A 13,461-nucleotide genomic window follows, 5' to 3' on the forward strand; every position below is an offset into this window, starting at 1 on the left:
GAAACACACGCCGAGATGTGAGTACGCATCCGAAACACTGTAGCTGTACCCTGCATGGTGACAGGAATTCTGGAAACGAAAAACTGCTGCATGCGGTCCAGAATCGCACCGGCATGCTATTCGGACGGCATGCTTATGCTGGAATAGGCAGCGTTTCCCCTGGGCGACTTGGATGTGGTGAAACGCTGCGAATTCCGCTCTAGTGGAAATGGCCCTAAAGCTTCTTACACACCATGCAGTTTCCTGTCAGATCGATGAGTCAAATCGATCATTTCTGAACAGTCCGATCAGATTTCTGATCTCTTCTGTACAAAATTGATCGGAAACCTGATCTGACCTGTCGGAAATGATCGATTTGACCCGCCAATCTGACGGGTAGTTGCATGGTGTGTACCATGGATTGACATCACTGCACAGCAGGCACAGTGACACAGCACAAGAAGTGACATCACTGCAAGGCAGACATGATGAAACTGCAAGGAATGACATCAATGCACAGAAGGTATGGTGACACGGCACAAGGAGTGACATCACTGCACAGCAGGCACAGTAACACAGCACAGGATGACATCACTGCAAAGCAGGTATGGTGACACAGCACATGGAGTGACATCACTGCACAGCAGGCACAGTGACACAGCACATGGAGTGACATCACTGCACAGCAGGCACAGTGACACAGCACATGGAGTGACATCACTGCACAGCAGGCACGTTGACACAGCACAAGGAGTGACATCACTGCACTGCAGGCACAGTGACACAGCACAGAATGACATTACTGCACAGCAGCCACAGTGACACAGCACAAGGAGTGACATCACTGCACAGCAGGCGCGGTGACACAGCACAAGAGTGACATCACTGCACAGCAGGCACAGTGATACAACACAGGATGACATCACTGCACAGCAGGCACAGTGACACAGCACAGGATGACATCACTGCACAGCAGGCGCGGTGACACAGCACAGGATGACATCACTGCACAGCAGGCAGGATGGCACAGCACAAGGAGTGACATCACTGCACAGCAGGCACGGTGACACAGCACAGGATGACATCACTGCACAGCAGGCACAGTGACACAGCACAGGATGACATCACTGCACAGCAGGCAGGGTGACACAGCACAAGGAGTGACATCACTGCACAGCAGGCACAGTGACACGGCACAGGATGACATTACTGCAAAACAGGCACTGTGACACAGCACAAGGAGTGACATCACTGCACAGCAGGCGCGGTGACACAGCACAAGAGTGACATCACTGCACAGCAGGCACAGTGATATAGCACAGGATGACATCACTGCACAGCAGGCACAGTGACACAGCACAGGATGACATCACTGCACAGCAGGCGCGGTGACACAGCAAAAGAGTGACATCACTGCACAGCAGGCACAGTGATACAGCACAGGATGACATCACTGCACAGCAGGCACAGTGACACAGCACAGGATGACATCACTGCACAGCAGGCACGGTGACACAGCACAAGAGTGACATCACTGCACAGCAGGCACAGTGATACAGCACAGGATGACATCACTGCACAGCAGGCACAGTGACACAGCACAGGATGACATCACTGCACAGCAGGCGCGGTGACACAGCACAAGAGTGACATCACTGCACAGCAGGCACAGTGATACAGCACAGGATGACATCACTGCACAGCAGGCACAGTGACACAGCACAGGATGACATCACTGCACAGCAGGCGCGGTGACACAGCACAAGAGTGACATCACTGCACAGCAGGCACAGTGACACAGCACAGGATGACATCACTGCACAGCAGGCACAGTGACACAGCACAAGGAGTGACATCACTGCACAGCAGGCAGGGTGACACAGCACAAGGAGTGACATCACTGCACAGCAGGCACGGTGACACGGCACAGGATGACATTACTGCACAACACGCACGGTGACACTGCAGAAGAGTGACATCACACTGCACAGCAGGTACAGTGACACAGCACAAGGAGTGACATCACTGCACAGCAGGCACGGTGACACAGCACAAGAGTGACATCACTGCACAGCAGACGCAATGACACAGTACAGGAGTGACATCACTGCACAGCAGGTACAGTGACACAGCACAAGAGTGACATAAAAATAACAATAATATTTATATAGCGCTTTTCTCCCTGGAGACTCAAAGCGCTGTGACCCTGCATTATGCAGTCTCAAAGGCTAGGGAAAAGAGGTGAGTTTTTAGCCTTTTTTTAAAGCTGTCCAGAGAGGGAGCCTCTCGTACTGATTGTGGAAGTGAGTTCCATAGAGTAGGGGCTGCATAGGAAAAGGCCCGAGCACCAAATGTTAAGTGTATCCTGGGAATAACCAGCTTCATCTTGTTGGCAGAGCGGAGGGTGCGGGGAGGGGCATAAAGTTCCAATAGATCCGCTATGTATTTGGGTCCCATGTGGTGTAAAGCCTTGAATGTCAGCAGGCAGATCTTAAAATTGATTCTCCATTTTACTGGCAACCAGTGAAGAGTTTGCAGTACTGGGGTGATGTGTGAGCTGCGGGGGGCATTGCAGTACTGGGGTGATGTGTGAGCTGCGGGGGGCATTGGCTAGGAGTCTGGCTGCAGCATTCTGTACTAGCTGTAAGGGGCGCAGAACCTTTTCTGTAGATCCGATGAACAGGGCGTTGCAATAGGCTAGGCGGGAGGATACAAATGCGTGAACCAGGGCAGGTAGGTCTTCAGCTGGGATAGGGTGTTTGATTTTCGCTATATTTCTTAGATGGAAGAAAGAAGACTTGACGACAGCTGATACCTGCTGTCTGAGTTTTAGATTTCCATCCAGGATCACCCCAAGGTTTCGCACAGAGTCTTTATACTGTACAGTACAGCACAAGAGTGACATCACTGCACAGCAGGCGCGGTGACACAGCACAAGGAGTGACAATCACTGCACATCAGGCAATTGAGAGGACACTTAGAAGAAATTATTTAAAAGTCTTTATTTTTAGATTGCAAGCTCTTGTGTAGACAGTCCAAGGAATTTTATCACAATAGGTTAATTATAAAAATAAATAAAGACACATTCTGCTTATGTATTCATCATACTGACGTATCCTCAGACATTCTATAAATAAAGTGATAAGGATAATAACTTAGACAGATAAGACAACCAAGTGACAGATGTGGCAGATTCAGCACTGAAGAGGGGACAGCGACAATGCTGAGGAGGAATATGATCTGCAAGCAGCAGGCAAACAGGAGGAGCCACTTCAACAGCGCCACCTACTGATGTGATGGGGGAACTGTGAGCATCTGAACAACGGCCGCTTCTCCATGAACTGTGTATTTGTCAGCCATCAAATGTAATCCCGCATGCACCTGGTCTCTGCGTGTTAGTGTTACTATTGTACTTGATGAGCATGCCTGGCCTCTACATGTTACTATTGTACCTCACCAATCTGATGAGCATACCTGCATATTCCTATTACACCCCGCTAACTTCATGAGCATGCCTGGCCTCTGTGTGTTCCTATTATACCCCACCATCCTGATGAGCATGCCTGTCTTCTGTGTGTTATTGTACTCCGCTAACCTGATAAGCAAGCCTGGCTTTTGCGTATAACTACTGAAACTTGCCACCCTGATGAGCATGCCTGGCTTCTGCATGTTACTACTGAAACTTGCTACCCTGATGAGCATTCCTGGCCTCTGCAGGTTACTATTATACCCTGCCAACCTGATGAGCATGCCTGGCCTCTGCATGTTACTATTATATTCCGCTAACCTGATGAGCATGCCTGGCCTCTGCATGTTACTATTATACCCCGCTAACCTGATGAGCATGCCTGGCCTCTGCAAGTTACTATTATACCCTGCCACCCTGATGAGCATGTCAGGCCTCTGCATGCTACTATTATACCCCGCTAACCTGATGAGCATGCCTGGCCTCTGCATGTTACTATTATACCCCGCTAACCGGATGAGCATGCCATGCCTCTGCATGTTACTATTATACCCCGGTAATCTGATGAGCATGCCTGGTCCCTGCATGTTACTACTATACCCCGGTAACCGGATGAGCATGCCTGGCCTCTGCGTATTACTATTATACCCCACTAACCTGATGAGCATACCTGGCCTCTGCGTGTTACTATTATAATATGCCAACCTGATGAGCATGCCTGGCCTCTGCATGTTACTATTATACCCCGCTAACCTGATGAGCATACCTGGCCTCTGCATGTTACTATTATACCCCGCTAACCTGATGAGCATACCTGGCCTCTGCATGTTACTATTGTACCCTGCTAACCTGATGAGCATGCCAGGCCTCTGCATGTTACAATTATACCCCGCTAACCTGATGAGCATACCTGGCCTCTGCATGTTACTATTGTACCCTGCTAACCTGATGAGCATGCCTAGTCTGTGCAGGTTACTGTTATACCCCGCTAACCTGATGAGCATGCCTGGCCTCTGCGTGTTACTATTATACCCCGCTAACCTGATGAGCATGCCTGGCCTCTGCATGTTACTATTGTACCCTGCTAACCTGATGAGCATTCCTGACCTCTGCATGTTACTATTATACCCCACTAACCTGATGAGCATGTCTGGCCTCTGCATGTTACTACTATACCCTGGTAACCTGATGAGCAGACCTGGCCTCTGCATGTTACTATTATACCCCGCTAACCGGATGAGCATGCCTGGCCTCTGCGTATTACTATTATACCCCACTAACCTGATGAGCATGCCTGGCCTCTGCATGTTACTATTGTACCCTGCTAACCTGATGAGCATGCCTGGCCTCTGCATGTTACTATTATACCCCGCTAACCTGATGAGCATGCCTGGCCTCTGCGTGTTACTATTATACCCCGCTAACCTGATGAGCATGCCTGATCCCTGCATGTTACTATTATACCCCACTAACCTGATGAGCATGCCTGGCCTCTGCATGTTACTATTGTACCCTGCTAACCTGATGAGCATGCCTGGCCTCTGCATGTTTCTATTATACCCCGCTAACCTGATGAGCATGTCTGGTCTGTGCAGGTTACTATTATACCCCGCTAACCTGATGAGCATGCCTGACCTCTGCATGTTACTATTATACCCCGCTAACCTGATGAGCATGCCTGGCCTCTGCATCTTACTATTATACCCCGCTAACCTGATGAGCATGCCTGGCCTCTGCATGTTACTATTATACCCCGCTAACCTGATGAGCATGCCTGGCCTCTGCATGTTACTATTGTACCCTGCTAACCTGATGAGCATTCCTGACCTCTGCATGTTACTATTATACCCCGCTAACCTGATGAGCATGCCTGGCCTCTGCATGTTACTATTGTACCCTGCTAACCTGATGAGCATGCCTGACCTCTGCATGTTACTATTATACCCCACTAACCTGATGAGCATACCTGACCTCTGCATCTTACTATTATACCCCGCTAACCTGATGAGCATGCCTGGCCTCTGCATGTTACTATTATACCCTGCTAACCTGATGAGCATGCCTGGCCTCTGCATCTTACTATTATACCCCGCTAACCTGATGAGCATGCCTGGCCTCTGCATGTTACTATTATACCCCGGTAACCTGATGAGCATGCCTGGCCTCTGCATGTTACTATTGTACCCCGCTAACCTGATGAGCATTCCTGACCTCTGCATGTTACTATTATACCCCGCTAACCTGATGAGCATACCTGGCCTCTGCATGTTACTATTATACCCCGCTAACCTGATGAGCATGCCTGGCCTCTGCATGTTACTATTGTACCCTGCTAACCTGATGAGCATTCCTGACCTCTGCATGTTACTATTGTACCCCACTAACCTGATGAGCATGCCTGCCTCTGCATGTTACTATTGTACCCCACTAACCTGATGAGCATTCCTGACCTCTGCATGTTACTATTGTACCCCGCTAACCTGATGAGCATGCCTGGCCTCTGCGTGTTACTACTATACCCCGCTAACCTGATGAGCATGCCTGGCCTCTGCATGTTACTATTATACCCCGCTAACCTGATGAGCATGCCTGACCTCTGCATGTTACTATTATACCCCGCTAACCTGATGAGCATGCCTGGCCTCTGCATGTTACTACTATACCCCGGTAACCTGATGAGCATGCCTGACCTCTGCATGTTACTATTATACCCCGCTAACCTGATGAGCATGCCTGGCCTCTGCGTGTTACTACTATACCCTGGTAACCTGATGAGCATGCCTGGCCTCTGCGTGTTACTACTATACCCTGGTAACCTGATGAGCATGCCTGACCTCTGCATGTTACTATTATACCCCGCTAACCTGATGAGCATGCCTGGCCTCTGCATGTTACTACTATACCCCGCTAACCTGATGAGCATGCCTGACCTCTGCATGTTACTATTATACCCCGCTAACCTGATGAGCATGCCTGGCCTCTGCATGTTACTACTATACCCCGCTAACCTGATGAGCATGCCTGACCTCTGCATGTTACTATTATACCCCGCTAACCTGATGAGCATGCCTGGCCTCTGCATGTTACTATTATACCCCACTAACCTGATGAGCATGTCTGGCCTCTGCATGTTACTACTATACCCTGGTAACCTGATGAGCATGCCAGGCCTCTGCATGTTACTACTATACCCCGGTAACCTGATGAGCATGCCTGGCCTCTGCATGTTACTATTATACCCCGCTAACCTGATGAGCATGCCTGGCCTCTGCATGTTACTACTATACCCCGGTAACCTGATGAGCATGCCTGACCTCTGCATGTTACTATTATACCCCGCTAACCTGATGAGCATGCCTGGCCTCTGCATGTTACTATTATACCCCGCTAACCTGATGAGCATGCCAGGCCTCTGAGTGTTATTTCTATATGGTGCTAACCTGATAAGCATACCTGGCCTCTGTGTTGATAATAGGGAGACTCTCAGGCTATACTGTAACCCCATATTTGCTGGACGCCCCCAACTGCCCCTCCCCCTTATTTTGTGACAAACTTTAGAATCCACAAAAATGCTCCCTGTATGACCCTATCAGCCTCTCTGGCTGCAGACCCAGCCATCAACCTGCTCCTCATGCTTCACAGGATAGGGATTCCTGAGATTTTATTTCCAGTAATAAATATCTTGGTTATTATCAGCCCTGATAAATATACATTTCCAATATTCCAAGTCAATAGCTGAGCTGTTATATCCTAATGACAGGCTTGGGAAGGGGGTGTGGGGGAGGACAAATATCGGAAGCGCGGGGGGGGGGACAGGATGGGGCGATCAGGCACAGAACTGGCCGAGCGCTCCTTTTCTCAGACTCCAACGATGATCTGGTGACTTGCCTTCCGCCTCACTCTCTACTACCTCTGGCAGATTGGCGGCCCGCATTATACCCGTTATTCTGTTACGGAAGTGGATCCCTATGGGTTTCAATGTAGCCAGCATGAACTCCAATAGCTTATTATAACAATACTCTTTTCCCATCATATCCTGAAGCTCTGATGCTGAGATTACAGTATGAGTGTCCTCTCTCCTCCTTCATGACACCACTTGCCACCCTTGAGAAAATATAAGGTGAGAGGGAGGCACCTCTGTGTTATCTGTGGTCTAATCACCTTTCTGTTCCTCTCACCTGCTGTGCTGGAGATAAATCCTTTGTACTTACAGAAAAAGCAGCACAAAGCCAATTAGCAGGGGGAGAAAAGAAACAGCACACTCCCACACAGATATTTTCTGTCGAGGACACAACCTTGTAATCTTGGTGGACATCAATATAGAATTTAGGTGCGCTTTGCTCTCATTTATCCAGCAAACAGCAGCAATCCTCCGATTTCTCTACTAGAAATTATTACTGAGCTTCCGTAGCTACGTCTGTCCAATATCCTGCTCACCGACACACAGATATTGGATGCATCACAGGATCGATCTAACGCCAATATCCAGCAATTACCCAGTCAGCACTGCTGCCTTCGCTGGGACTTGTAGTTCTATTCCAGTCTGTCTTTCCTCCTCAGTACATACTCCGAGACATCCAGCCCATCAGACGGTGCAGCCAGCGCCCCACACGGGTAGATTGGACGTGAAGGAGAATCTCATACAACCTCAGCTCTGCCAGACACAGCGACTCTGAGATACAGATGTGAGCGTACGACCAGAGCGACGTGGCGGAGGCCTTCCGGTGCCTTCCGGGGAGGCGGGAACACAGAGAGAGCAGAGAACAAACATCAGTACATACATCCACATATACAGCAATTACAGCACACAGGTGTGCATGTGCCTGTGGTGAGGACATTAGAGTGTGAGCTCCTCTGGTGCAGAGACTGATGGGAATGGATCAGTGATCTCTGTACAGCGCTGTGGAATATGTCAGAGCTATATACAGTAATTGTATAATAATAGTGTGTGTGACTGTGGTGAGGACATTAGAGTGTAAGCTCCTCTGGTGCAGAGACTGATGGGAATGGATCAGTGATCTCTGTACAGCACTGTGGAATATGTCAGAGCTATATACAGTAATTGTATAATAATAGTGTGTGTGACTGTGGTGAGGACATTAGAGTGTAAGCTCCTCTGGTGCAGAGACTGATGGGAATGGATCAGTGATCTCTGTACAGTGCTGTGGTATATGACAGAGCTATATAAATGTATAATAATAATAGTGTGTGACTGGGGTGAGGACATTAGAGCGTGAGCTCCTCTGGTGCAGATACTGGTGATGGGAATGTATCAGTGATCTCTGTACAGCGCTGTGGTATATGACAGAGCTATATAAATGTATAATAATAATACTACTACTAATAATAATAATAGTAGTGTGTGACTGTGGTGAGGACATTAGAGTGTAAGCTCCTCTGGTGCAGATACTGGTGATGCGAATGGATCAGTGATCTCTGTACAGCGCTGTGGTAGATGACAGAGCTATATAAATGTATAATACTACTACTACTACTACTACTACTACTACTACTACTACTACTACTACTACTACTACTACTACTACTACTACTACTACTACTACTACTACTACTACTACTACTACTACTACTACTACTACTAATAATAATAATAGTAGTGTGTGACTGTGGTGAGGACATTAGAGTGTAAGCTCCTCTGGTGCAGAGACTGATGGGAATGGATCAGTGTGATCTCTGTATAGTGCTGTGGTATATGACAGAGCTATATAAATGTATAATAATAATAGTGTGTGTATGGGGTGAGGACATTAGAGCGTGAGCTCCTCTGGTGCAGATACTGGTGATGCGAATGGATCAGTGATCTCTGTACAGCGCTGTGGTAGATGACAGAGCTATATAAATGTATACTACTACTACTACTACTACTAATAATAATAATAATAGTAGTGTGTGACTGTGGTGAGGACATTAGAGTGTAAGCTCCTCTGGTAGAGACTGATGGGAATGGATCAGTGATCTCTGTACAGCACTGTGGGATATGTCAGAGCTATATAAATATATAATAATAAATTATAGTGTGTGGCTGTGGTAAGGACATTAGAGTGTAAGCTCCTCTGGTGCAGAGACTGATGGGAATGGATCAGTGATCTCTGTATGACAGATGATCAGTCGCCTCCTGGTGGCCACAGAGACAACCTGCAGCTCCTCTCAGCAGTGATCCCCCTCCTAGATCTCTTTACAAAACACACTGTACAGGTTTCTATAGACGAACAACCCGTAATTATACAATGAAGAGCGGCTGGGGATGGACGGCACTCCACGTAACGTGGTTCCATGATACAATTATAATCCAGCAATTAGAAAGCTGCATCGCATTGTAATTACGGCCTCTCCTGTCCTCTAGTACCAGCCTGTAAGTAATTATTACACACTCTGTTCACAATATTTCCCATAATTCCTCAGCCTCTGTGCACTCAGTATACCTCGCTCCTGGGAAGCTGTAATTGGATGCTGGAAGAGGGGTGGGGTGATAACAGGCTCTGTGATTGGTAGATAGAATAAATACACACCTGGCGAGGGCGCGGACACAGCAGCGCGACATGCTGAGGAAGGAGCTGGAACTGGCTTGTGTGCGGAGGGCAGTCTCAATGCCGCGCAGGAGGTCATTGGTCTTCAGGAGGAGGAGCATCTGGCGCGGAACGCTGGCGAGGAGCTGACTGATTTGTGGCAAGTATGCAGCGGCATTACTGCGGATCTCATGAGCCTGCAGAAGAGGAGGAGAGCGATTACAGTGAAGGACAGATGTCCTCATCAATTTCTTAAAATTGCGCCTGAAAACAAAAATATCACACGGCACTTTGAGTACACAGAAGTCTAGATACGCATTAGCCAAGCTTCTGTGTGTAAGTAAATATCTAATTAAGTTCTACAGTCACGTGGTGGTTACACTAAGGGGTTTCACTATAACAAAATAGCATACCTTATCAGAGTTAACGTGTCTTATCAGAGTTAGCATGTCTTAGAGTTAATGTGCCTTATTAACTTTGACATGCCTTATCAGAGTAGCATAGCGGGCGCTGCAAACTTATGCCTGCTAACTGGCAATGACGAGAGCTCCACTCATCCTGCCCTGAGCCACTGCGGATCCAATCACTTTAAAGGACATTATCCTCGCAGGGGCTTGTTGTGCAGGGAGGTTCTTCCTTCTTATTTCTCATGCAGGAGGAGCGGTCATGTCAGTGTGCAGGGAAACACGAAAGGAAGACACGGCACTCAAGAGCTGTGTGCAGCAACAAGCTGTATTGAAGCAGGCAGTACACTACATGTTTCGGGCGGAGCCCTTCATCAGGTGTTACACCTGATGAAGGGCTCCGCCCGAAACATGTAGTGTACTGCCTGCTTTAATACAGCTTGTTGCTGCACACAGCTCTTGAGTGCCGTGTCTTCCTTTCGTGTTTGCCTGTTTGTTTGCAGGTGTGGTGGACCTGCATGACACTGAGCACCGGCTGGCCGACTTATTGTTGGTTATTCCCGAGGTGAGGTGATCTCTTCGTTTCAGTGTGCAGGGAGGTGCTTCCTGCTTATTTCTCATGCAGGAAGAGTGGGGGGATAATTGGCGTGTCAGTGTGCAGGGAGGTGCTATCTGCTTATTTCTCATGCAGGAGGAGGGGGCATGTCAGTGTGCAGGGAGGTGCTTCCTGATTATTTCCCATGCAGGAGGAGGGGACGTGTGTCAATTTGCAGGGAGGTGCTTCCTGCTTATTTCTCATGCAGGAGGAGGGGTCATGTTAGTGTGCAAGGTGGCTTTTCCTGCTTATTTCTCATGCAGGAGGGGGCGTGTCAGTTTGCAAGGTGGTTCTTCCTGCTTATTTCTCATGCAGGAGGGGTCATGTCAGTGTGCAGGGAGCTGCATCCTCCTTATCTTTCATGCAGGAAGAGGGGGCCTGTCAGTTTGTAGGGAGGTGCTTCCTGCTTATCTCTCATCCAGGAGGGATGGGCGTGTCAGTTTGTAGGGATATGTTTCCTGCTTATTTCTCATGCAGGAGGAGGGGGGCATGTCAGTGTGCGGGGAGGTTCTTCCTGTTTATTTCTCATGCAGGAGGAGGGGGCGTGTCAGTGTGCAGGAGGAAGGAAAGGAATAATCTGCTATGAGGAGTTGGTGGGATGAAGAAGCTTCTTTCTGATGTCCAGTACAGATGGCCAATGGGATGCTCCTATTTCTGGCTGACACACACTGTATCTCGCTTGGAATTTGGGTAAGTAAAACGTACAGGAAGTGCATTTGGCTGGCCCAGTTGTAAGCCGGTTACAATCCCGGGACAATCTGCATGTCACAGACCGGAGTTGGAGTGTAACATGAAAAGCAGTCACGGTGCAGGAGACGATTTTCTGGAGTGATTGCATGGTGTGGGGCGCGCTCTGTAGCATGAAGAGGGAAACAGAGGCATTATTCACGTCTCTCCCCATCTCAGAGCAGGATGGATATAATTATACAGATATCCGTACGGGGCGCTCAGGAAAGGGTTACATCTCCGCCAGGCACTAGTTAAACACGCACGTCCCACACTGAAAAAGGCACTAATTACACACACAACTAATTACACGTTATCACAAGCAGAATATACTGAAGCCAGCTGCAGACAGACGTTATGTGACAGTGACATGCAGCATGGGGGGGGGGGGGGGGGCGAGGAAGAAGGCTGAGGGTGGGGGGTATACAAGAGATGGGGGAGTGGAGAGAAAAGAGAGAGAGAGAGAGAGAGATAAACGACAATCGGCCAAGCCAATTTGCTAGAACGCATCATTGGTAGCACCTGATCTGCATTCATGTCGCTGGCATCTTCTGGAATGCCCAACCGCCGGGCGAGAGGTCGTGGATTGTACTGAACAATATTTGTATAGTGTGTGACTGAAGCTCAGGGGAGATAATGTGAGCAAAAGGTAGAGGGGGGGGGGGGAATTGGGGAGGGGGAATTGAGAGAGATACAGGGAAGGTGGGGGGGATATAGTCAGAGGAGAAGAGACAGAGAGACAGCGTAAAAGTGGGGGGTACATATATGGGAAAGGGAAGTAGAGGTGGTCTCTGTGGGGTGTGGGAGAGAGGTAGGGGAAGAAACACCATGGGGCATGGGTGGGGGAGAGAGGGAAGGAGTGGAGGAGAGAAAGAGAGAGAGAGAAGAGAAAGATGGGGGGGGGGGGGGGGGGGGGGTTGTTGTTCAGTCTTTATATGCTCCCGTTCTGGTGAATGGGGACAGTACTGCGTGGTTACTATTCAAATGCATCACTGCTTTCCATTATAAACAAACAAACTGTACATACAAATTCTGTTAAGGTCTTCAGATCGAGAAATCCCAGAGTATGTGCCAAGACCTATAGGAGGGGTAACTCTGCAGGTCAGGACTCTGTGGTCTTCCTATAGAAGGGGTGACTCTGCAGGTCAGGACTCTGCAGTCTTCCTATAGAAGGAGTTACACTGAAGGTCAGGACTCTGCGGTCTCCCTATAGGAGGGGTAACTCTGCAGGTCAGCACTCTGTAGTCTTCCTATAGGTGGGGTTACCTTGCAGGTCAAGACTCTGCGGTTTCCTATAGGAGGGGTAACCCTGCAGGTCAAGACTATGCAGTCTTCCTATAGGAGGGGTAACTCTGCAGGTCAGGACTCTGTGGTCTTCCTATAGGAGAGGTAACTCTGCAGGTCAAGACTCTGCAGTTTACTATAGGAGGGGTAACCCTGCAGGTCAAGACTATGCAGTCTTCCTATAGGAGGGGTAACTCTGCAGGTCAGGACTCTGTGGTCTTCCTATAGGTGGGGTTACCTTGCAGGTCAGGTCTCTGCGGTCTTCCTATAGGAGGTGGTAACTCTGCAGGTAATGACTCTGCGGTCTTCCTATAGGAGGGGTAATTCTGCAGGTCAGGACTCTGCGGTCTTCCTATAGGAGGGGTAACTCTGCAGGTCAGGACTCTGCGGTCTTCCTATAGGAGGGGTAACTCTGCAGGTCAGGACTCTGCAGTCTTGCTATAGGAGGGGTAACTCTGCAGGTCAGGACTCTGTGGTCTT

The 13,461-nt window shown here is 48.9% G+C and overlaps 1 protein-coding gene across 1 annotated transcript in view; it reads right to left on the reverse strand.

Moving 5' to 3' along the window:
• Positions 1-2,995: 2,995 nt before the first annotated feature.
• ADCK1 (aarF domain containing kinase 1) overlaps positions 2,996-13,461 on the reverse strand; it is a 46,232-nt gene continuing 35,766 nt past the window's right edge. Inside the window, exons 10-11 of the mRNA XM_068254467.1 lie at positions 9,976-10,169; positions 2,996-8,173 (exon numbers count right to left, since the gene is read on the reverse strand). Of these exons, the coding sequence (XP_068110568.1) occupies positions 8,002-8,173; positions 9,976-10,169 (366 nt within the window). The 3' untranslated portion in view covers positions 2,996-8,001. The remainder of the gene's footprint in view (positions 8,174-9,975; positions 10,170-13,461) is intronic.

Source organism: Hyperolius riggenbachi, chromosome 9, assembly GCF_040937935.1.
Source record: "Hyperolius riggenbachi isolate aHypRig1 chromosome 9, aHypRig1.pri, whole genome shotgun sequence".
NCBI classification, from domain to species: Eukaryota; Metazoa; Chordata; class Amphibia; order Anura; family Hyperoliidae; genus Hyperolius; species Hyperolius riggenbachi.